Raw genomic sequence first — 24,397 nt, 5'->3', positions numbered from 1 at the left:
TGCATCACTCAAATTCTTCAAGCATCTCTTTCAGCTTCCTTATCTTGCCCTTGGTGTCTTCCTTATGTTTGAAAAGATCACCAATCATGTACTCTAGCTTTTTCTTCTCTTGCTTTAGCACATTCCTCTCCAGCACCAGGTTGTCCCTCTCTTACACCAGACGGTCCTCTCTTCCATGATACTGTCCCTCTCCTGCTTCATGAGGTTGAAGGAAATATGCCCTAGAGGCAATAATAAAGTTATTATTTATTTCCTTATTTCATGATAAATGTTTATTATTCATGCTAGAATTGTATTAACCGGAAACATAATACATGTGTGAATACATAGACAAACAGAGTGTCACTAGTATGCCTCTACTTGACTATCTCGTTGAATCAAAGATGGTTAAGTTTCCTAGCCATAGACATGAGTTGTCATTTGATTAACGGGGTCACATCATTAGAGAATGATGTGATTGACTTGACCCATTCTGTTAGCATAGCACTTGATCGTTTAGTTTGTTGCTATTGCTTTCTTCATGACTTATACATGTTCCTATGACTATGAGATTATGCAACTCCCGTTTACCGGAGGAACACTTTGTGTGCTACCAAACGTCACAACGTAACTGGGTGATTATAAAGGTGCTCTACAGGTGTCTCCGAAGGTACTTGTTGGGTTGGCGTATTTCGAGATTAGGATTTGTCACTCCGATTGTCGGAGAGGTATCTCTGGGCCCACTCGGTAATGCACATCACTATAAGCCTTGCAAGCATTGCAACTAATGAGTTAGTTGCGGGATGATGTGTTACGGAACGAGTAAAGAGACTTGCCGGTAACGAGATTGAACTAGGTATTAAGATACCGACGATCGAATCTCGGGCAAGTAACATACCGATGACAAAGGGAACAACATATGTCGTTATGCGGTCTGACCGATAAAGATCTTCGTAGAATATGTAGGAGCCAATATGAGCATCCAGGTTCCGCTATTGGTTATTAACCGGAGACGTGTCTCGGTCATGTCTACATAGTTCTCGAACCCGTAGGGTCCGCACGCTTAAAATTCGGTGACGATCATAATTAGGGTTTTTTGTGTTTTGATGTACCGAAGGTTGTTCGGAGTCCCGGATGTGATCACGGACATGACGAGGAGTCTCGAAATGGTCGAGACATAAAGATTGATATATTGGAAGCCTATATTTGGATATCGAAACGTTCCGGGTGAAATCGGGATTTTACCGGAGTACCGGGGGGTTACCGGACCCCCCCCCCGGGGGGGGGGTTATTGGGCCTACATGGGCCATAAGGGAGAAGAGGAGGGCCGGCCAGGGCAGGCCGCGCGCCCCTCCCCCCTATTCCGAATAGGACAAGAAAGGGGGCGGCGCCCCCTTTCCTCTTTCTCCCTTCCCCCTTCCTTTTCCAACAAGGCAAGAGGGGGGAGTCCTACTCCCAGTGGGAGTAGGACTCCTCCAGGCGCACCCCTAGGGCCGGCCGCACCTCCCCCTCCCCCTCCTTTATATATGGGGGCAAGGGGGCACCCCATGACACACAAGTTGATCCTCGCGATCGTTCCTTAGCCGTGTGCGGTGCCCCCTTCCACCATATTCCACCTCGGTCATATCGTAGCGGTGCTTAGGCGAAGCCCTGCGTTGGTAGAACATCATCACCGTCATCACGCCATCGTGCTGACGAAACTCTCGCTCAATGTTTTGCTGGATCAGAGCTCGAGGGACGTCACCGAGTTGAACGTGTGCAGAACTCGGAGGTGCCGTACGTTCGGTACTTGGATCGGTCGGGTCGGGAAGACGTACGACTACTTCCTCTACGTTGTGCCAACGCTTCCGTTGCCGGTCTACGAGGGTACGTAGATAACACTCTCCCCTCTCGTTGCTATGCATCACCATGATCTTGCGTGTGTGTAGGAATTTTTTTTGAAATTACTACGTTCCCCAACAGTGGCATTCGAGCCTAGGTTTTATGCGTTGATGTTGTGCACGAGTAGAACACAAGTGAGTTGTGGGCGATATAAGTCATACTGCTTACCAACATGTCACAATTTGGTTCGGCGGTATTGTTGGATGAAGCGGCCCGGACCGACATTACGCGTACGCTTACGCGAGACTGGTTCTACCGACGTGCTTTGCACACAGGTGGCTGGCGGGGGTCAGTTTCTCCAACTTTAGTTGAACCAAGTGTGGCTACGCCCGGTCCTTGCGAAGGTTAAAACAGCACCAACTTGACAAACTATCATTGTGGTTTTGATGCGTAGGTAAGAACGGTTCTTGCTAAGCCCGTAGCAGCCACGTAAAACTTGCAACAACAAAGTAGAGGACGTCTAACTTGTTTTTGCAGGGCATGTTGTGATGTGATATGGTCAAGACATGATGCTAAATTTTATTGTATGAGATGATCATGTTTTGTAACCGAGTTATCAGCAACTAGCAGGAGCCATATAGTTGTCGCTTTATTGTATGCAATGCAATTGCGCTGTAATGCTTTACTTTATCACTAAGCGGTAGCGATAGTCGTGGAAGCATAAGATTGGCGAGACAACAACGATGCTACGATGGTGATCAAGGTGTCGCGTCGGTGACGATGGTGATCATGACGGTGCTTCGGAGATGGAGATCACAAGCACAATATGATGATGGCCATATCATATCACTTATTTTGATTGCATGTGATGTTTATCTTTTATGCATCTTATCTTGCTTGGATTGACGGTAGAATTATAAGATGATCCCTCACTAAATTTCAAGATAAAAGTGTTCTCCCTGAGTATGCACCGTTGCCAAAGTTCGTCGTGCCCAGACACCACGTGATGATCGGGTGTGATAAGCTCTACGTCCATCTACAACGGGTGCAAGCCAGTTTTGCACACGCAGAATACTCAGGTTAAACTTGACGAGCCTAGCATATGCAGATATGGCCTCAGAACACTGAGACTGAAAGGTCGAGCGTGAATCATATAGTAGATATGATCAACATAGTGATGTTCACCATTGAAAACTACTCCATTTCACGTGATGATCGGTTATGGTTTAGTTGATTTGGATCACGTGATCACTTAGAGGATTAGAGGGATGTCTTTCTAAGTGGGAGTTCTTAAGTAATATGATTAATTAAACTTTAATTTATCATGAACTTAGTCCTGGTAGTATTAGCATATCTATGTTGTAGATCAATAGCTCGCGTTTAGCTCCTTTGTTTTATTTTTGATATGTTCCTAGAGAAAACTAAATTGAAAATTTTTAGTAGCAATGATGCGGATTAGATCCATGATCTGAGGATTATCCTCATTGCTGCACAGAAGAATTATGTCCTTAATGCACCGCTAGGTGACAGGCCTATTGCACGAGCAGATGCAGACGTTATGAACGTTTGGCTAGCTCAATATGATGACTACTTGATAGTTTAGTGCACCATGCTTAACAGCTTAGAATCGGGACTTCAAAGACGTTTTGAACGTCATGGATCATATGGATGTTCCAGGAGTTAAAGTTAATATTTCCAGCAAATACCCGAGTTGAGAGATATGAAGTCTCCAACAAGTTCTATAGCTAAAAGATGGAGGAGAATAGCTCAAGCAGTGAGCATGTGCTTAGATTGTCTGGGTACTACAATCGCTTGAATCAAGTGGGAGTTAATCTTCCAGATAAAATAGTGATTGACAGAATTCTCTAGTCACCATCACCAAGTTAGTAGAACTTCGTGATGAACTATAATATGCAAGGGATAACAGAAATGATTCCCAAGCTCTTCGTGATGCTGAAATCGACGAAGGTAGAAATCAAGAAAAGCATCAAGTGTTGATGGTAAACAAAACCACTAGTTTCAAGTAAAGGGACAAAGGGCAGAAAGTGGAACTTCAAGAAGAACGACAAGCAAGTTGCTGCTCAAGTGAAAAACCCAAGTCTGGACCTAAGCCTGAAACTGGGTGCTTCTACTACAAAGGGATTGGTCACTGGAAGCGGAACTACCCCAAGTAATTGGCGGATAAGAAGGATGGCAAAGTGAACATAGGTATATTTGATATACATGTTATTGATGTGTATTTTACTAGTGTTCGTAGCAACCCCTCGGTATTTGATACTGGTTCAGTTGCTAAGAGTAGTAACTCGAAACGGGAGTTGCAGAATGAACATAAACTAGTTAAGGGTGAAGTGACGATGTGTGTTGGAAGTGGTTCCGAGATTGATATGATCATCATCGCACACTCCCTATACTTTTGGGATTAGTGTTGAACCTAAATAAGTGTTATTTGGTGTTTGCGTTGAGCATGAATATGATTTGATCATGTTTATTGCAATACGGTTATTCATTTAAGTAAGAGAATAAATTGTTGTTCTGTTTACATGAATAAAACCTTATATGGTTGCACACCCAATGAAAATGGTTCGTTGGATCTCGATCGTAGTGATACACATATTCATAATATTGAAACCAAAAGATGCAAAGTTAATAATGACAGTGCAACTTATTTGTGGCACTGCCGTTTAGGTCATATTGGTGTAAAGCGCATGAAGAAAATCCATGCTGATGGGCTTTTGGAATCACTTGATTATGAATCAGTTGATGCGAACCATGCCTCATGGGCAAGATGACTAAGACTCCGTTCTCCGAAACAATGGAGCGAGCAACAGATTTGTTGGAAATCATACATACTGATGTATGTGGTCCGATGAATATTGAGGCTCGCGGCAGGTATCATTATTTTCTGATCTCCACAGATGATTTGAGAAGATATGAGTATATCTACTTGATGAAACACAAGTCTGAAACATTTGAAAAGTGCAAAAATTTCAGAATGAAGTGGAGAATCATCGTAACAAAAATAAAAGTTTCTACGATATGATCGCAGAAGTAAAATATTTGAGTTACGAGTTTGGCCTTCAGTTAAAAACAATGTGAAATAGTTTCATTACTCACGCCACCCGGAACACCACAGTGTAATGGTGTGTCTGAACGTCATAACTATACTTTATTAGATATGGTGCGATCTATGATGTCTCTTACCGATCTACCACTATCGTTTTGGGGTTATGCATTAGAGACAGCTGCATTCACGTTAAATAGGGCACCATCTAAATCCGTTGAGACGACACCGTATGAATTATGGTTTGGCAAGAAACCTAAGCTGTCGTTTCTTGAAGTTTGAGGTTGCAATGCTTATGTGAAAAAGTTTCAACCTGATAAGCTCAAACTCAAATCAGAGAAGTACGTCTTCATAGGATACCCAAAAGAAAATGTTGGGTACACCTTCTGTCACAGATCCAAAGGCAAGATATTCGTTGCTTTGAATGGATCCTTTCTAGAGAAGGAGTTTCTCTCAAAAGAAGTGAGTGGGAGGAAAGTAGAACTTGATGAGGTAACTGTACCTGCTCCCTTATTGGAAAGTAGTTCATCACAGAAATCTGTTCCTGTGACTACTACACCAATTAGTGAGGAAGCTAATGATGATGATCATGTAACTTCAGATCAAGTTACTACCGAACCTCGTAGGTAAACCAGAGTGAGATCCGCACCAGAGTGGTACGGTAATCCTGTTCTGGAGGTCATGTTACTTGACAATGACGAACCTACGAACTATGAGGAAGCGATGATGAGCCCAGATTCCGCGAAATGGCTTGAGGCCATGAAATCAGTTATGAGATCCATGTATGAGAACAAAGTATGGACTTTGATTGACTTGCCCAAAGATCGGCGAGCCATTGAGATTAAATGGATCTTCAAGAGGAAGACGGACTTTGATAGTAGTGTTACTATCTACAAAGCTAGAATTGTCGCAAAAGGTTTTCGACAAGTTCAAGGTGTTGACTACGATGAGAGTTTCTCACTCGTGTCTATGCTTAAGTCTGTCTGAATCATGTTAGCAATTGCCGCATTTTATGAAATCTGGCAAATGGATTTATTAAAGAAGAGTTGTATATGATGCAACCAGAAGGTTTTGTCAATCCTAAAGGTGCTAACAAAATATGCAAGCTCCAGCGATCCATCTATGGACTAGTGCAAGCATCTCGGAGTTGGAATATACGCTTTGATAAGTTGATCAAAGCATATAGTTTTATACAGACTTGCGGTGAAGCCTGTATTTACAAGAAAGTGAGTGGGAGCACTACATCATTTCTGATAAGTATATGTGAATGACATATTGTTGATCGGAGATAATGTAGAATTATTCTGCAAAGCATAAAGGAGTGTTTGAAAGGAGTTTTTCAAAGAAAGACCTCGGTGAATCTTCTTACATATTGAGCACCAAGATCTATAGAGATAGATCAAGACGCTTGATAAGTTTTTCAATGAGTACATACCTTGACAAGATTTTGAAGTAGTTCAAAATGGAACAGTCAAAGAAAGAGTTCTTGCATGTGTTACAAGGTGTGAAACTGAGTAAGACTCAAAGCCCGACCACGGCAGAAGATAGAAAGAGAATGAAAGTCATTCCCTATGCCTTGGCCATAGGTTCTATAAAGTATGTCATGCTGTGTACCAGATCTATTGTGTACCTCACCATAAGTTTGGCAAGGGAGTAGAATAGTGATCTAGGAGTAGATCACTGGACAACGGTCAAAATTATCCTTAGCGGAATAAGGATATGTTTCTCGATTATGGAGGTGACAAAAGGTTCGTCGTAAAGGGTTACGTTGATGCAAGTTTTGACACTGATCCAGATGACTCAAAGTCTCAATCTGGATACATATTGAAAGTGGGAGCAATTAGCTAGAGTAGCTCAGTGCAGAGCATTGTTGACATAGAAATTTGCAAAATACTTACGGATCTGAATGTGGAAGACCCGTTGACTAAACTTCTCTCACAAGCAAAACATGATCACACCTTAGTACTCTTTGGGCATTAATCACATAGCGATGTGAACTAGATTATTGAATCTAGTAAACCCTTTGGGTGTTGGTCACATGACGATGTGAACTATGGGTGTTAATCACATGGTGATGTGAACTGTTGATGTTAAATCACATGGCGATGTGAACTAGATTATTGACTCTAGTGCAAGTGTGAGACTGAAGGAAATATGCCCTAGAGGCAATAATAAAGTTATTATTTATTTCCTTATTTCATGATAAATGTTTATTATTCATGCTAGAATTGTATTAACCGGAAACATAATACATGTGTGAATACATAGACAAACAGAGTGTCACTAGTATGCCTCTACTTGACTAGCTCGTTGAATCAAAGATGGTTAAGTTTCCTAACCATAGACATGAGTTGTCATTTTATTAACAGGGTCACATCATTAGAGAATGATGTGATTGACTTGACCCATTCCGTTAGCATAGCACTTGATCGTTTAGTTTGTTGCTATTGCTTTCTTCATGACTTATACATGTTCCTATGACTATGAGATTATGCAACTCCCGTTTACCGGAGGAACACTTTGTGTGCTACCAAACGTCACAACGCAACTGGGTGATTATAAAGGTGCTCTACAGGTGTCTCCGAAGGTACTTGTGGGTTGGCGTATTTCGAGATTAGGATTTGTCACTCCGATTGTCGGAGGGGTATCTCTGGGCCCACTCGGTAATGCACATCACTATAAGCCTTGCAAGCATTGCAACTAATGAGTTAGTTGCGGGATGATGTGTTACAGAACGAGTAAAGAGACTTGCCGGTAACGAGATTGAACTAGGTATTAAGATACCGACGATCAAATCTCGGGCAAGTAACATACCGATGACAAAGGGAACAACGTATGTTGTTATGCAGTCTGACCGATAAAGATCTTCGTAGAATATGTAGGAGGCAATATGAGCATCCAGGTTCCGCTATTGGTTATTGACCGGAGACGTGTCTCGGTCATGTCTACATAGTTCTCGAACCCGAAGGGTCCGCACACTTAAAATTCGGTGACGATCATAATTAGGGTTTTTTTGTGTTTTGATGTACCCAAGGTTGTTCGGAGTCCCGGATGTGATCACGGACATGACGAGGAGTCTCGAAATGGTCGAGACATAAAGATTGATATATTGGAAGCCTATATTTGGATATCGAAACGTTTCGGGTGAAATCGAGATTTTACCGGAGTACCGGGGGGTTACCAGAACCCCCCGAGGGTTATTGGGCCTACATGGGCCATAAGGGAGAAGAGGAGGGACGGCCAGGGCAGGCCGTGCGCCCCCTCCCCCCTAGTCCGAATAGGACAAGGAAGGGGGGGTGCGCCCCCCTTTCCTCTTTCTCCCTTCCCCCTTCCTTTTCCAACAAGGCAAGAGGGGGGAGTCCTACTCCCAGTGGGAGTAGGACTCCTCCAGGCGCACCCCTAGGGCCGGCCGTACCTCCGCCTCTCCCTTCTTTATATACGGGGGCAAGGGGGCACCCCATGACACACAAGTTGATCTTCGCGATCGTTCCTTAGCCGTGTGCGGTGCCCCCTTCCACCATATTCCACCTCAGTCATATCGTAGCGGTGCTTAGGCGAAGCCCTGCGTCGGTAGAACATCATCACCGTCATCACGCCGTCGTGCTGACGAAACTCTCCCTCAATGTTTTGCTGGATCGGAGCTCGAGGGACGTCACCGAGTTGAACGTGTGTAGAACTCGGAGGTGTCGTACGTTCGGTACTTGGATCGGTCGGATCAGGAAGGCGTACGACTACTTCCTCTACGTTGTGTCAACGCTTCAGTTGCCGGTCTACGAGGGTACATAGACAACACTCTCCCCTCTCGTTGCTATGCATCACCATGATCTTGCGTGCGCGTAGGATTTTTTTTTTGAAATTACTACGTTCCCCAACAGAGGTCCCTCTCTTTCTCTGCCTTGGCCCTCACAACTTGATGAATGTTTGTGAATGATTTGTCAGACATCTTATTCTTATCCAAATCTTTCTTCATGTCAGCCAGAGCTAGTTGTGTGTTGCCTAGTTGGGCCAGAGCTTGCTCCTTCTCAGCCACCATTTGAGCAAAATCAACCTTAAAAAACCTCAAGTCTTTTTCCATCTTTTCCTTCTCTCTCACAACCCTAAGATTTTCTGTAGCATTAACTACATTGTCCTGGAGCCTAAGCTTGTTCTCATCTTCATACATGCCCAAATCCTAGATAGGCTCATCTTCAAAGGGGCAGGCCACTCAGGGTCAACCCACTCCAGATAGCTGCATTTAGGTATCTTCTACAAATTTGCAACAAAGAAAAATATTCAGTACAATGAAAAAAAGTAGTTATATACTGGCTCAACTACACTACAAATGTTCAGTTTACATGAAGAACAAACAGTTTACTTGATTTGGTTTTGTCAGCTTCCACACATTCAGAGTTACAAACAACAAGATTCAGTTAACTGACATATATAACCGAATGTATTCACTTAATTTAAAGAACTACAAACAAACAAAAAATTCAGAGTTACAAACAACAATCCACAATATTCACTTAATTTAAAGAACTACAAACAAAACAAAAACATTCAGTTAACTGACAGAAGCAAAAACAACAACATAAGCACTAAATCTAGCTGTCAACACAACTGAATCAAACTGACCAAATGAATCAAACTGCCAGAACTAAACTGCTGAATCAAACTGACCAAATGAGCTACTAACCTTCTGTGCACAAGCTAGGAATCTCCTCCCACTATCCACCGATTCAAATGCCACCAGCTTCTCACACACACATTCATGCTCACATCTAGAACTCAGATCTGTGGCCAGGCCGCTCCATTCCACACACAATATGGTGGCAGGTAGCTAAAACAAAAATAAATCAGCTTCATTTACTAACTAACAATGCACACCCAAAGAAAACCCTAACCTGCACTTAATTGCAGACAGACTCAGCGTCGGACGAACTGCCATAATCGCTTTAGGAAACCATGGCCACGAGCTGTGCAAATGTTCAAGGGAGGGGATGGGGGAAGGGACCTTGCTGCCGGCGACATAGGAGGGAGAGAGAGAGAGAGCTAGAGGGAGAGCGAGAGGATGGAGAATGGGGAACAGGAAGGAGAAAAGGGGGACATCAACGGTAGGTGGTGAGGTGGGGGAACGGGAGGAACGGGACCAGCGACGGGGTGCAGTGCGGGTTGAATCGAGTGAACACCAGGGGCCTTTGTGCAAAATTGCCACAGCTGACCGGTCCACCCCTTGGACTGCCACATGTCACGCTGTGAGTGGCTGTGGACCAAAACATCACATAGGGTGTCAAGTTTGTGGAGTTCTCAGTAACATTTTATAAGTTTTGGACTAAAACACCACATTCTGTGCAAGTTTGTGGACTTGGGGTGCTATTACCTCTTGCTGGATTGGTAGAGATGGTCGTCTTTCACCGGAAAACCCGGGCAAGGGGAAGGAAGAGGAGAGAAGCTTCTCTGTGGGCTGGCAACAGTGCCTCGAGTCCACGCACGGCGCAGTTGGGCGTGCACGTGAACCGCCGCCCCGTGCAACTGTCGGGGGCGGATTCCCGCGGTTTGTGCCTGGCTCAGTCAGTCCTCGACGCCGCACTGATCGATCCATCCATCCAGGTAAAGAAAAGAGAAGAAAAGAAAAGAAAAGATGAGAGCAGGGTGAGTAAAGTAGAAGGCACCCCGGCCCATCCGTGCAACTCCACGTAGCCGTAGCGGTTCCCTACCTAGATAGCTGCATTGCACGCACGTAAAGGCAGGGCGCATCCTTTTTGCGCGATCGCCCCCTCCACCTCGCTCGCGCACCCCAAGGCCAGGTACGAGTAGGACGACCGCTGCTAGCTACTCCTCTCCAGCCACGGTGAAACCAACCAGTGATAGTAGAAGGCTAGAAGCCTAGTAGTAGTAGAACGGACCAGAACAAGCGAACCGTGCGAATTTCCCATCCCATGATCGGGAAGAAAAGTGCACGGTGTTGGGCAGGGCGAACGGACGAACCAACTCGGGGCATCTGATTACACGCACACGCGATGCTTTCGTCGTGGTGGTCGCAAGCGTGCGCATCTGCCTTTCTCCGTGTCTCGACGTGTACAGGGCCGGCCAGCAACCCGTGCAGTCACGTACTCCTACGTAGACGCGGCGGCTGAGCGACAGGACAAAAAACCAATCAGTCCAATTAGCCAAACCTCCCCGTGCTAATCCGTGGAGACACGCGTGGAAGACGTACGTACGTATGATTAGCGCTGTTTTGTCACAACCAAGCCAGCATGATTAGTACGTACTGCTCTCCCGAACCAACCAGCAGGGCACCTGCCTACCCTACTTATCAGTACACACATGGGAGTACGCGCTCCTATCCTAGCAAGCACTTAACTCCAAACCCCGGCACCCAAATTAAAAGCCAGAAGCAAACAAGAGAAATTAAAGACTAGACTAGAGTTAGGCTGGTCACAATGAGGAGAAACTTAGGAGTAACATCACACACTCCAATACAACTTTGCTTATGTGTCACATATTTAATAAAGAGAGAGGTGCTTGTGGTAACTAGCTAAGTTACTGAAACATCACACACTCCAAGAAACAATGAGTCTATAACCTAATAAATACATTGTTGCATGACACTACATAGATGTTCCTATCCACTGTGGAGGTAGTAACATAGTCCAAGAAAGTGTGTAAGTTACTAGACTATGTTCTTGCCCATTGTGACCAGCCTTGGAGGGATAGAAAAGCCCAGCTCAAAAGTGCCGGGTGGGCCCGCCCGGATGAGGACGAAAAGCAAGCTCCAGCCAAAGCAATCGAAGCAAAGAGAAGGGGCAAGGGAAAGCAAAGGGACCGAGGCGAGGCTAGGCTAGATCGAGGGACCGCCCGCGATTGCTACGCTTCGCGAGCGTGCTTGCCTGCCATTTCCTCCCGTCCGCCCCCGGCCCGACCCAATTCCTTCTCCACCCCCCCTCCCTCCCTCCTCCCCTACCACCACCACCACCACCACCTCCATCACCTTCTCTCCCCCTCCTCCCCCCTAGCCAGCTAGCTAGCTCTCTTGCCGTCATCACACCGCCTCCTCCTCTCCTCTCTCTCTACTCCGCGGCGGCGCATCTCCATCGCCCATTCATTGTTCTTCGCCCGGCGGCGGCAGTGAGTCGACGCTCTAACGCAGCCCGGCGCCGGCGCCGGCGGGACTGGGCGTGCCAGAAGCGCGGCCGAAAACGCGGTGAGTTGGCAGGCCTCCCTCGCTCTTGTTGCGTGCGTGCGTCCGCATTAATGCGCCCTCTGGTGCGCGGTGCTGTTCCCTCTTGTGATGCTGCTGCTGCTGCTGCCGCCTTGTGGTTGTGAGGGTGGGGGTGACGTTAGTTACTGCGCGCAGCTCGCTCGCTCGCTCCGGGCGGAGTGAAAGGCCCGCTCTTTTTGCTCGCAGATCTGTTTCGGCGGTGGTGGTGCGCGGCGGTGCTGTTCCTGGCTGGGTCCCTCCGTCCGACGGGCCGTGGGCTCCCGCGATTTGAGGGGGTCGCAGCGGTCCCTCCACGGTTCTTATTGGGTGTTCCATCTTTTTCTGCAAATATGGTGCGATTGCTAGCAGGCTACTCCTGTTCCGGGTTCCCTCGACTGGTCCGAGCCTGAGAATCAGGAGTAAGCATTATTTTCAGGCGGGTGATTCGATTCTCGTCGCTTTTCAGCGATTCTTCCCGGTGCTAGATTCTTGATTTGGAGTTGCTCAGTTCGCTCCCGAATTCGATTCTTAGTATAGCTTTCATTCCTGTTTCGGCTTGTCGTGTTAACGTTTTCAGTGTCCATTTCTCTGAAAACGAAGGGGAAGCAAAACAGAGTACTACTTAGTTTCCTGCAGATAGACAGATAGTTACGCTGTTAGAATCTTTCCTGATTAGAAGCATTTCTCTTGCGGCATGTTCTTACAATTCCCTGCTTGCATTCTGTTTCAGGAAGTCTGCAAGCCGCGGAGATGCACAAGATTATAGCACTTGTTCTTCTCAGTGTTCGGCTCTGAGCATTGGTTGATTCGTGAAGTGAAGATAGCATGGGCCCTGGGACGGCATCCGCGTCCTGGGGTTTGCAACTCGGCGTGGTGCTGGTCTTTCTGCTGGTCTCTGGCTGCGAGGGGCTGAGCCATGAGGGCTGGCTTCTCCTGGCGCTCAAGAGCCAGATGATTGACAGTTACCACCACCTTGACAACTGGAACCCCAAGGATCCATCGCCGTGCGCGTGGAGTGGTGTCAACTGCTCCTCCTCCTCCTCGTCGTCGAGGCTAGCAGTGGTGTCTCTCAACGTCAGCAACATGAACCTGTCGGGCACCGTCGGCCCCGGCATTGGCGGTCTTACCGAGCTGACTAGCCTCGATCTGTCCTTCAATGAGTTCTCTGGTGCCATCCCTCCGGACATCGGGAATTGCTCAAAACTGGTGTTGCTCAACTTGAATAACAACAATTTTGATGGTACAATCCCCCCTGAGCTTGGGAAGCTGGCCATGCTGACCGGATGCAATCTGTGCAATAACAGGCTCCATGGTCCAATACCTGATGAGATTGGTAACATGTCATCACTTCAAGACTTGGTGGGGTACAGTAACAATCTCTCCGGTTCTATACCGCATTCGGTCGGCAAGCTCAAGCACCTCAAGACCATCCGGCTGGGACAGAATCTTATATCTGGCAGCATTCCTGCCGAGATAGGCGAATGCCGCAACCTGACCGTGTTTGGTCTTGCGCAGAACAAGTTGGAAGGGCCTTTGCCAAAAGAGATTGGGAGATTGGGTCTCATGACAGACCTCATCCTGTGGGGAAATCAGCTTTCTGGCCCCCTTCCTCCAGAGATCGGGAATTGTACAAATCTCAGGACTATTGCCCTTTATGATAATGATCTGGTTGGTCCTATACCTGCAACAATCGGGAACATTACTTATCTTGAGAAGCTGTATCTTTACAGGAATTCGATAAATGGTACCATTCCATCTGAAATTGGGAAGCTTTCTTTTGCAGAGGAGGTTGATTTTTCAGAGAATTTCTTAATGGGAGGGATACCAAAGGAGTTGGGCAACATACCAGGGTTGTATCTACTCTACCTCTTCCAGAATCAGCTTACTGGCTTTATTCCTAGTGAGTTGTGTGGATTGAGGAACTTGAGCAAGCTTGATCTTTCGATCAATTCACTCACTGGCCCAATTCCAGCCGGATTTCAGTACATGACCAAGCTAATCCAGTTGCAACTCTTCAACAATATGCTATCAGGGGACATACCTCCAAGGTTTGGCATTTACAGTCGACTGTGGGTGGTGGATTTCTCAAACAACAACATTACAGGGCAGATCCCTGGAGATCTTTGTAGGCAGTCAAACCTTATTTTGTTGAATCTGGGGTCTAACAAGTTGACTGGAAACATACCTCACAGAATCACCAGCTGTAAATCCTTGGTGCAGCTTCGTCTCAGTGACAACAGTCTGACAGGAAGCTTCTCCACTGATCTCTGCAATCTGGTGAATTTGACAACAATCGAGCTGGCTCGAAACAAGTTCAATGGCCCTATTCCTCCTCAGATAGGGAACTGCAATGCTCTGCAGAGGCTTAACCTTGCAAATAATTATTTCACATCTGAGTTGCCCCGAGAAATAGGGAAATTGTCAAAGCTTGTCGTCTTCAATATCTCATCTAACAGGCTAGGAGGAAGCATACCACTGGAGATCTTCAATTGTACAACATTGCAGCGTCTTGATCTCAGCCAGAATAGCTTTGAAGGTTCATTGCCAAATGAAGTTGGTAGACTGCCTCAACTGGAGCTTCTCTCGTTCGCTGATAATAGGCTATCTGGGCAGATGCCACCTATTCTTGGTAAACTTTCACATTTGACAGCACTGCAGATTGGTGGCAATCAATTCTCTGGTGGAATACCAAAGGAGCTGGGGCTGCTCTCAAGCTTGCAGATTGCCATGAATTTGAGCTATAATAATCTCTCTGGGAATATACCATCAGAGCTTGGCAGTCTTGCATTATTGGAAAGTTTGTTTCTCAATAATAACAACCTGACAGGTGAAATCCCAGATACATTTGTAAACCTGTCAAGTTTGCTTCAGCTCAATGTCTCGTACAATAATCTCACCGGTACTCTTCCCCCTGTGCCGCTTTTTGACAACATGGTTGTGACCAGCTTTATTGGAAACAGAGGACTCTGTGGTGGACAACTTGGCAAGTGTGGATCTGAGTCACCCTCCTCTTCCCAGGCATCCGACTCGGTCAGTCGTCCTATGGGCAAGATCATAGCAATTATTGCCGCCATTATTGGAGGAGTATCACTTATTCTTATTGCCATACTTTTGCACCATATGAGGAAACCATTAGAAACAGTAGCCCCTTTGCAAGACAAGCAAATTCTATCTGCTGGGTCTAACATTCCTGTTTCTGCGAAGGATGCGTATACATTTCAGGAACTGGTCTCTGCTACAAATAATTTTGATGATAGTTGTGTCATTGGACGGGGTGCTTGTGGGACTGTGTACAAAGCCGTCCTGAAGCCTGGGCAGATAATTGCGGTAAAGAAGTTGGCTTCAAACAGGGAAGGAAGCAACACGGATAACAGCTTCCGTGCGGAGATCATGACTCTTGGAAAGATAAGACATCGTAACATTGTGAAGCTGTACGGTTTCATCTATCACCAGGGTGCAAACCTTTTGTTGTATGAGTACATGCCAAGAGGCAGCCTTGGAGAGCTACTTCACGGAGAATCTTCTTCTTCACTCGATTGGGAGACACGCTTCACGATAGCCCTTGGGGCAGCTGAAGGGCTTTCATACTTGCATCATGATTGCAAGCCTCGGATCATCCACCGTGATATCAAGTCAAATAACATTTTACTTGATGACAACTTTGAAGCTCATGTTGGTGACTTTGGGTTGGCTAAGGTAATTGACATGCCAGTCTCAAAGTCTATGTCTGCAATTGCTGGTTCATATGGCTATATTGCACCAGGTGAGTCTTAAGTTTTCTCCACATCCTACAAAGCAAATTCCATTTGCATGTCACTGCTATCTTGCCCTATATGCTTTTTTTTTTAACTTGAATCTGTAGTTAAGCGATGAATGGTCAACAAAGTATTGATCCAGTTCTTTTCATTTGATCAGAGTATGCGTACACCATGAAGGTGACTGAGAAATCTGACATATACAGCTATGGTGTCGTGCTGTTGGAGCTGCTAACCGGCCGTGCGCCTGTGCAACCGATAGAATTGGGAGGTGATCTGGTAACATGGGCCAAAAATTACATCAGGGACAATTCTCTGGGTCCAGGGATATTTGACAGTAATCTTGATTTGGAAGATAAAGCCGTCGTCGATCATATGATCGAGGTCTTGAAAATTGCTCTGCTATGTAGTAACCTGTCGCCGTACGAGAGACCGCCGATGCGGCATGTTGTAGTTATGTTAAGCGAGTCCAAAGATAGGGCCCGGACGAGCTCGGCGTCGTCGCCTGCTTCTGATAATTCTTCGAAGAAGGATAGCTCATGATGTATTTATATATATAAGTTCAGTTAGTGAAAGGCAACCAATACCAGTTGCTCCCTTTCCCCTGTTGCTTATGGTGGGGATGTTGGGAGCATGCACTCATTCTTTCTGTCAATTGTTTTCTAGTGGGATAAATAATACTGACTGATAACAGTGGGATTGTGTATGTATGTTAGCCTCTCTGATGAAGAAGGTAGTCTCGAGTCCAGACAGTAACCCCGAGTAGTTCAGCCAGGGTTCCTCCCTGGACGTGGCGCTGTGCCTCTTGCTTAGATTTGGGTTTAGTATTGAGATTTCTCAATGTTGAAATATGAATGTGCTTTTGCTGGAACAACATGGTCTTTCTGAACTTGTGACACTCCCAGCTGAGTTGTATCTGAGCTTCCTCGGTGCAATTTTTATCTTAACTTTCTGAGCTTATGAATGTGCTTTAGCGGCAGTGAACTTCCTCAAGGTGCCTCCAGGGTCACTCTACTCCACCGAACAAGCCACACCCGTCAGAGGTCAGACCACTACCAATATACCATGGCAGCAGAGGAAGCAGGGAGCCGGGACCCGCACGTCGTCCTCTTCCCCTTCCTCGCGCGCGGCCACATCCCCGCCTTCCTCCGCCTCGCCGGCCTCCTCCACGAGCTGCGCCCGGGCATCACCGTCACCCTCGTCTCCACCGCGCGCATCCTCGATTCCATCTCCCTCCCGCCCACCAACCCTCCTATCCGCCTCCACGCGCTCCCGTTCGCGCCCGCGGACCACGGCCTGCCTCCCGGCGCCGACTCCCTCGCCGACCTCCACGTCCACCAGTTCATCACCTTCTTCCAGGCGTCCGAGTCCCTCCGCCCCGCCTTCGAAGCGTTCGTCTCCGGCATCCGGTCCCCGGTCTGCATCGTCGCCGACGCCTTCTTCGCCTGGACGGCGGACGTCGCGCGCGCGCACCGCGCGTTCCACGCGGTCTTCCTCACCGGCGGCGCCTTCGGCTTCGCCGTCTTCTTCTCCGTGTGGGAGCACCTGCCGCACAGGCTCGCCGCCGGCGACGAGTTCCCTCTGTCCGATTTCCCCACCGTCGTCCTCCACCGCACGCAGATCCCGCGGTACATGCTCGCGGCGACCGGGTCCGATCCCTGGTCGGCCTTCTTCCGGCGGGTCATCCCGCTTTGCCGCAAGACCGATGCGGTGCTCGTCAACACCGTCCAAGAGCTCGAGTCTTCCGGCCTAGACATGCTCAGGAGGACCTTCGGCGTCCAGCCATGGCCAATCGGGCCGATTCTCGCGGCGCCGACGACTCCGTCGGACTCGCATGACGATGCCGGCATCATCCGGTGGCTGGACGCGCACCCGCCGCGCTCGGTCCTGTACATATCCTTCGGCTCGCAGAACAGCATCAACGCCGATCAGATGACGGAGCTGGCACTGGGCCTGGAGGCCAGCGGGCGGCCGTTCCTTTGGGTCCTCCGGCCACCGCTGGGGCTCGACGCGAAGGACGGCTTCAAGCCGGAGTGGCTCCCGGCAGGCTTCGAGGAGCGAACGGCCGGGGCCAAGAGGGGACTGCTGGTGCGCGGCTGGGCGCCGCAGATGCGGATCCTGGCGCACCCGTCCACCGGCGCGTTCATGAGCCACTGCGGGTGGAACTCCATCCTGGAGAGCCTATGCCACGGCGTGCCGGTGATCGGGTGGCCGCTGGGGGCCGAGCAGTTCTTCAACGCGATGCTGGTGGTGGAGTGGGGCGTCTGCGTGGAGGTGGCGCGGGGGAACATGGAGAGCTCGGTGGTGGCGATGGGGGCCGTGGCCGACGCCGTGGGGACGGTGATGGGGGAGACGGAGAAGGGCGGCGAGATGAGAAGGAAGGCGGAGGTGATCGCGCGCGCGATGGCGGTCGCTTGGGAGGGACCGCGTGGGTCGTCGGCGGTGAGCTTGGAGGGGTTCCTCGGATGCGTTGAGATTTGAGACGTCCGTGCGTTGAGATTTCCGCCTCGATGCTGTTACGGGGGGATTTTCCTGCAAAAAAAAAACAACGGTTTTGCTAAAACTCGGGCTGTGTTTGACAACAAAGCAGTGTAAAAACTGTGGTATTGGAAAACTACGGTATTTTAAACTACAGGTACTAGATACCACAGTTTTCACATATTAAAGTATTTTGTAGTATTGAGAATACTATGACGTGTTTGGCTGGTGTTCATTTACAAAGACATAAATTAGCTAGATAGCCGTTTTATAGTTGCAACATCCACGTTCTTAGCTGGCCTTCTGTTGAATCTCTCAAAAAGAAACGAATTTTGGTGTAAATCAATTAGGGATTTGAGAGGGGATTTGAGAGAGGAGTTCACAGTACAGAGAACTGGAGCGGCGGGGTGAGCTGCCGTCCATTCCTTTCCTTATCTCTATCTTCCTTCTTTACACTCTTGTCCCACTGACATTTATAATTTACACATTAGTATATAATCATACCAAATACAAATTTACCACTAAACTCAACACCCCCCCTCAAGATGGGGCAAACACATCATATAACCTCATCTTGCTACATAAGCTAGAAAACACTTTTTCAGCGAGACCTTTGGTCAGAATATCCGCTAGTTGGTTTGAAGAGCTCACATAATGCATACATATTATCCCTTGGTCAAGTTTCTCTTTGGTAAAGTGTCGGTCAATTTCTATGTGCTTTGTTCTACCATGTTGAACCGGGTTATTTGCTATATCTAGCGCAGCCTTATTATCATAATACATCATCAATGGTCTTGCCTGGAATAGACTCAACTCCATCGGTATGATTTTTAGCCATAAGACTTCACATACTCCATGAGCCATAGCTCTGAATCCTGGTTCTGCAGTGGACCTTGCAACAACATTTTGTTTCTTACTACGCCAAGTAACTATGTTTCCTCCAACAAACGTACAATATCCTGACGTAGAGCTTCTATCATCTAATGAACCGGCCCAATCAACATCAGTATAACATTCTATTTGTAAATTGCCACTTGACTTATACAATAAACCTCGACCTGGGCACCCCTTTAAATACCGAATGATTCGATTTACTGCATCCATGTGGTGAGTTTTAGGACTATGCAAAAACTGGCTCACCACGCTTACGGCAAAAGCTATATCAGGATGAGTATGTGATAAATAGATCAAACGGTCAACAAGTCTCTGATATTGCTCCCGGTCAACAGGTTCCCGTGACTCACTAGTCAATTGGTGGTTTTGTTCAATTGGTGTTAATTCTGGACGACACCCAGACATACCAGTTTCTGACAACAGATCTAGCACATATTTTCTTTGAGATAGATAGATGCCTCTTGAGCTTCGTGAGACTTCAATTCCAAGAAAGTACCTCATTTCTCCTAGATCCTTGACTTCAAACTCGTTCCTCAAATGTTGCTTCACTCTTTCAATACCTTGATCATCATCTCCTGTAATAATAATATCATCAACATAGACAATTAATATCGTCAATTTTCCACCACATCTTTTATAAAATAAAGTATGGTCGGCATTGCTCTGGCTGAAACCCAATTTCAGCATAGCTTTTCTAAATCGACCAAACCATGCACGAGGAGATTGTTTTAGGCCATACAGTGAATGACGGAGTTTCAAGACCTTTCCTTCAGTTTGTATCGTGTTGAAACCTGGTGGTATATGCATATAAATTTCCTCCTGAAGGTCTCCATGTAAGAATGCATTTTTTACATCCATCTGAAACAAATTCCATTCAAGATTAGTTGCACAAGACATCAAAGTTCTTACTGTATTCATTTTTGCTACAGGGGCAAATGTTTCCTCATAATCAACACCACGAGTCTGTGTGTAGCCTTTGGCCACCTACCGAGCTTTATACCTTTCTATTTTACCTTTAGGGTTACACTTAATGGTATAAACCCATTTGCATCCGACTGGTTCCTTGCCCTTCGTCCATTCTACCAATTGCCATGTATTATTCTTTTCTAGAGCATACATTTCCTCCATCATTGTTGATGAAGCTATGTACCTAGGGTAGGGTCATGGACCTGTCCCAACTGCCCTACCCAAGGACATCTCTAGAAGAAATCACCTTTCAATCGACTTGGAGGTGTTCCACTTGACAGACTCGAAGACGCTCGACCAAGAAGCAATCACTCGACCAAGACCAAACCACTCGACGGCCAGGAGACCTAAAGGCACTCCGCATGCTAACGGTCGATTATTAAGTAGCCTTTATGGTCATCATAGCACTTTATTAGGGGCGTTACCAGTAACGCCCGACCTTAATGTATTTAAACCCTGCACAACTGAGGGCCGGAGGGGTCCGGCAAACTCTATATAAGCCACCCCCTCCTCAGTGTAAAGGGTTCGCACCCTTTGTAAACCATACATGCATAATCCAGTCGACCGGCTTTGGGCTCCGAGACGTAGGGCTATTACTTCCTCCGAGAAGGGCCTAAACTCGTAAACCTCGTGTGCTTAGAACTTCTCCATAGCTAAGATCTTGCCTCTCTATACCTACCCCCCTACATTACTGTCAGACTTAGAACCACGACAGTTGGCACCCACCGTGGGGCCGGTGTTTTAGCGATTTGTTGGAGGAGTTGCGATCTTTTCCGATCCAAATCATCATGGTTTCTGGCAGAGTTTTGGTGGAGGGCCGCGAGATCCGTCTCGGCACGCTCACGTTCATCGCCGACGACTCCGCTTGGCTTCAGGAGGATCCGCTCGACGTGGACGCACTCCCCGTCCGCGGGGCAACGCACTTTAGCGCGTGCGTCCGCGGCGTTCTCTTGCGGCAACCGTCGACCCCCTACCGGTCGGCTCCTGTGTTATCCTCCCTCCCTGTTTCCCGCCGGCGCAAGCGCTCCGGTCGGTCGAGACTTCAGTGGTGGGTGAGACACGCAGTGGCACGCCAGTCGGCCACCCCTCAAGTCGCGGCGATCAAGCCCGATGAATCCCTCTACGGCCTGTTCGATCTGTCGACTGGCTCCGCAGAGACCGCATCCGAGTGCGACAGCAGTGATCCGGCGGCGGAGGTTCTGATGGTTGATGGACCGCCCAGTCCTCCCGGTTTTCCCCGCACCGACGGAGGCGCAGGTGGAGGCGACCCGTCGCGTCCCCATGAGGAATATCTCCCCGAGCCTCTCACGTCTCTGCAGAGAGAAGACCTTCGTCGCCGGAACATGGATGCACTGCACACTCCTATCGTTGGAGAAACCCCCGAGGCTCGTGCCTTGGAGGACGCGCGCCTGGCAAACTTGGCCGAGCGCACTCGACTGGAGAACCTCCAGCGAGCACTCGACGAGCGTGCACGACAACAGGTTCCGGAATCCAGTCGACGTCAACTCTTTCCGCCCCCGCAGGTATATCGAACTCCGATTCAGAATTTAGCAGCTGCAGCCCGTATAGCAGAGTCGATTTAGCCTTCCCAGTCGGAGGCTGGCAGAGGCTTGCTGCAGATCAGAGCGTTACTCCGGGCAGCAGGAGACCAGAATTCCGCTGTTTCTCAGTCACGGAACAGAATTCATAGCAGATCCGTTGCTGTAGACATAGTCCAGTCGGCTCATAGCCCAAGATCGCCCCCGAGGCATGAGGGACGTGGGGACCGGCGTAATCAGTATGGGGACCGTGAACAATATGATCACCGATTCGATCGTGACGGTCGACGTCGAGTGCCCACCCCTCCTCCGAGGAGCGGGTCGTATGCGCCTCGACAACAGGATGACAGGCGCCCTCATAGTGTTGGGCGAAGGATTCTAGTCGACCCCAGGGAGCCAGGCTTTGATGCGAGATCCATTCTCGTTCAAGGTTTGGTCGACAGGAACAGAGCTCACCGAGAAGGTCACGACAGAGATGCACCTACCAGCAGCAGAGTACATGTTCCGGGGCCAGAGTGCTTTAGTAGAGCCATCAGGGCCGCTGTGATTCCTCCCAACTTTAGGTTGGCGACTGGAGTCAGTAAGTTCACTGGTGAGTCCAAGCCCGATACTTGGCTTGAAGGCTACCGAGTGGCCGTCCAGATTGGCGGCGGCAATGATGAAGTGGCCATGAAGCACCTGCCTCTCATGTTGGAGGGCTCGGCCAGAGCATGGCTGAACCAGTTAGCGCCCAGCAGCATTTACACTTGGGAAGATCTCGCCCGAGTGTTTGTCACCACATTTGAAGGAACATGCAAGCGACCGGCAGGGCTGACGGAACTGCGGTCTTGCATGCAGAAGCCGAATGAAACTTTGAGGGATTACATCCAGAGATGGATCACGTTACATCACACGGTAGAGAATGTGCCTGACCACCAAGCAGTCTGTGCCTTCAAAGAAAGCATCAAGTACAGAGAACTAAATCTGAAATTCGGTCGAACCAGAGATATGTCTCTGAATCGGATGATGGAGATTGCCACCAAGTACGCTAATGGTGAAGATGAGGATCGACTCAGGAGTGGCAAGCTCAAGTCAGTCACTCAAGAAACCGGAGGAAATTCCAATCGGAAACAGAAGCGAAAAGCTGAGCCAGCTTCTCCTGGGGAAGCCTTGGCCGTAACTCAAGGAAAGTTTAAGGGGAAACCCAAAGGACCCTGGAACCCCAAGAAGGTTAAGGACCAGGACGGAAATGATGTGTTGGATTTACCATGTCACATCCACACCAAGAAAGATGAAGAGGGCAATTTCATTTACCCGAAACATACCACTCGACAGTGTCGACTCTTGATCCAGCAGTTCCAGGGCAAGCAACCCAAAGATAAGGAAAATGAGTTAGAAAAAGTTGAGGACAAGGAAGATAGTGACGATGGATACCCCCAGGTCAATCCACCCTGATGATTTTTGCTGCTGTTGAAAGCAAAAGTTGACTGAAAGTTATCAACCGAGAGGTGAATATGGTTGCTCCGGCGACACCCAGTTATCTGAAGTGGTCTCAGACTGCCATCACATTCGACCAGTCCGATCATCCAACGCACATTGCCACCCCTGGGAGGCAAGCTTTGGTGGTCGACCCAGTTGTTGAAGGCACTCGATTGACCAAAGTCTTGATGGATGGTGGTAGTGGTTTGAATATACTATATGCTGAGACGTTGAAAGGGATGGGCATTCCGATGTCCAGACTCAGTACCAGCAACATGAGTTTCCATGGAGTCATTCCTGGAAAGAAGGCTGAGTCACTCGGCCAGATTGCTCTTGATGTGGTTTTCGGTGATTCCAAGAATTACCGCAAAGAAAAGTTGACGTTCGAAGTTGTAGATTTCCAGAGTGCGTATCACGCTATTTTGGGCAGGCCGGGTTACGCACGCTTCATGGCTCGACCATGTTATGTGTATCTCAAATTGAAGATGCCTGGTCCCAAAGGTGTGATCACTGTTACGGGCAATCGGAAGAAAGCAGAAGAGTGTTTTCTGAAAGGTTCAAAGATCGCTGATGCTCAGATGGCAGTGGTAGAGCTGCAGGAATACCAGAAGACTGCAGACCCGAGTGATTTGTTGTGAGCCAAGAAGCCCACTACAGAATCAGCTTTTCAGTCGTCTGGCGAAACGAAGACAGCTCACATCCACCCGACCGATCCCAGCGCTGCTCCAACTCATATCTCAACAACACTCGACTCCAAATAGGAAGAAGCGCTCATCCAGTTCCTCCGTGAGAACTGGAACATTTTCGCATGGAAGCCTTCTGACATGCCAGGTGTTCCCAGGGAGCTGGCTGAGCATCGCCTATGAGTCAACTCAAAAATAAAACCTGTCAAAGAACATCTCCGACGGTCCGCCGTCCAAAAGAGAAAGGCTATTAGCGAGGAGGTGGCTCGGCTCTTAGCAGCGGAGTTCATCTGAGAGATCTACCACGCTGAGTGGCTCGCCAATGTTGTCATGGTCCCCAAGAAGGACAAGTCACTTCGCATGTGCATTGACTTTAAACATATCAATCGGGCCTGCTCGAAAGATCATTTTCCTCTCCCCTGCATCGACTAGATAGTCGACTCGACTGCGGGATGTGAGCGGCTGTCTTTTTTAGACGCCTATTCCGGGTACCATCAGATCCGTCTGTATGGACCCGACGAGATCAAAACAGCTTTCATCACTCCATTCGGGTGCTTCTGTTATGTTACCATGCCGTTCGGCCT

At 48.0% G+C, this 24,397-nt stretch overlaps 1 protein-coding gene across 1 annotated transcript; it reads left to right on the top strand.

The window, feature by feature from the left end:
- Positions 1-11,672: 11,672 nt before the first annotated feature.
- Positions 11,673-18,509, top strand: LOC125538950 (probable leucine-rich repeat receptor-like protein kinase At5g63930). Its single transcript, XM_048702272.1, is given in 6 exon segments — positions 11,673-12,044; positions 12,772-15,804; positions 15,957-16,340; positions 16,491-16,507; positions 16,771-16,857; positions 16,859-18,509. Coding segments are annotated over 5 exon segments (4,845 nt in total). The 5' UTR covers positions 11,673-12,044; positions 12,772-12,866; the 3' UTR covers positions 18,278-18,509.
- The last annotated feature ends 5,888 nt before the right edge of the window (positions 18,510-24,397 follow it).

Source organism: Triticum urartu, chromosome 2 (assembly GCF_003073215.2).
Source record: "Triticum urartu cultivar G1812 chromosome 2, Tu2.1, whole genome shotgun sequence".
In the NCBI taxonomy this organism is placed as follows: domain Eukaryota; kingdom Viridiplantae; phylum Streptophyta; class Magnoliopsida; order Poales; family Poaceae; genus Triticum; species Triticum urartu.
This window is presented reverse-complemented; position numbering and strand designations above follow the sequence as displayed.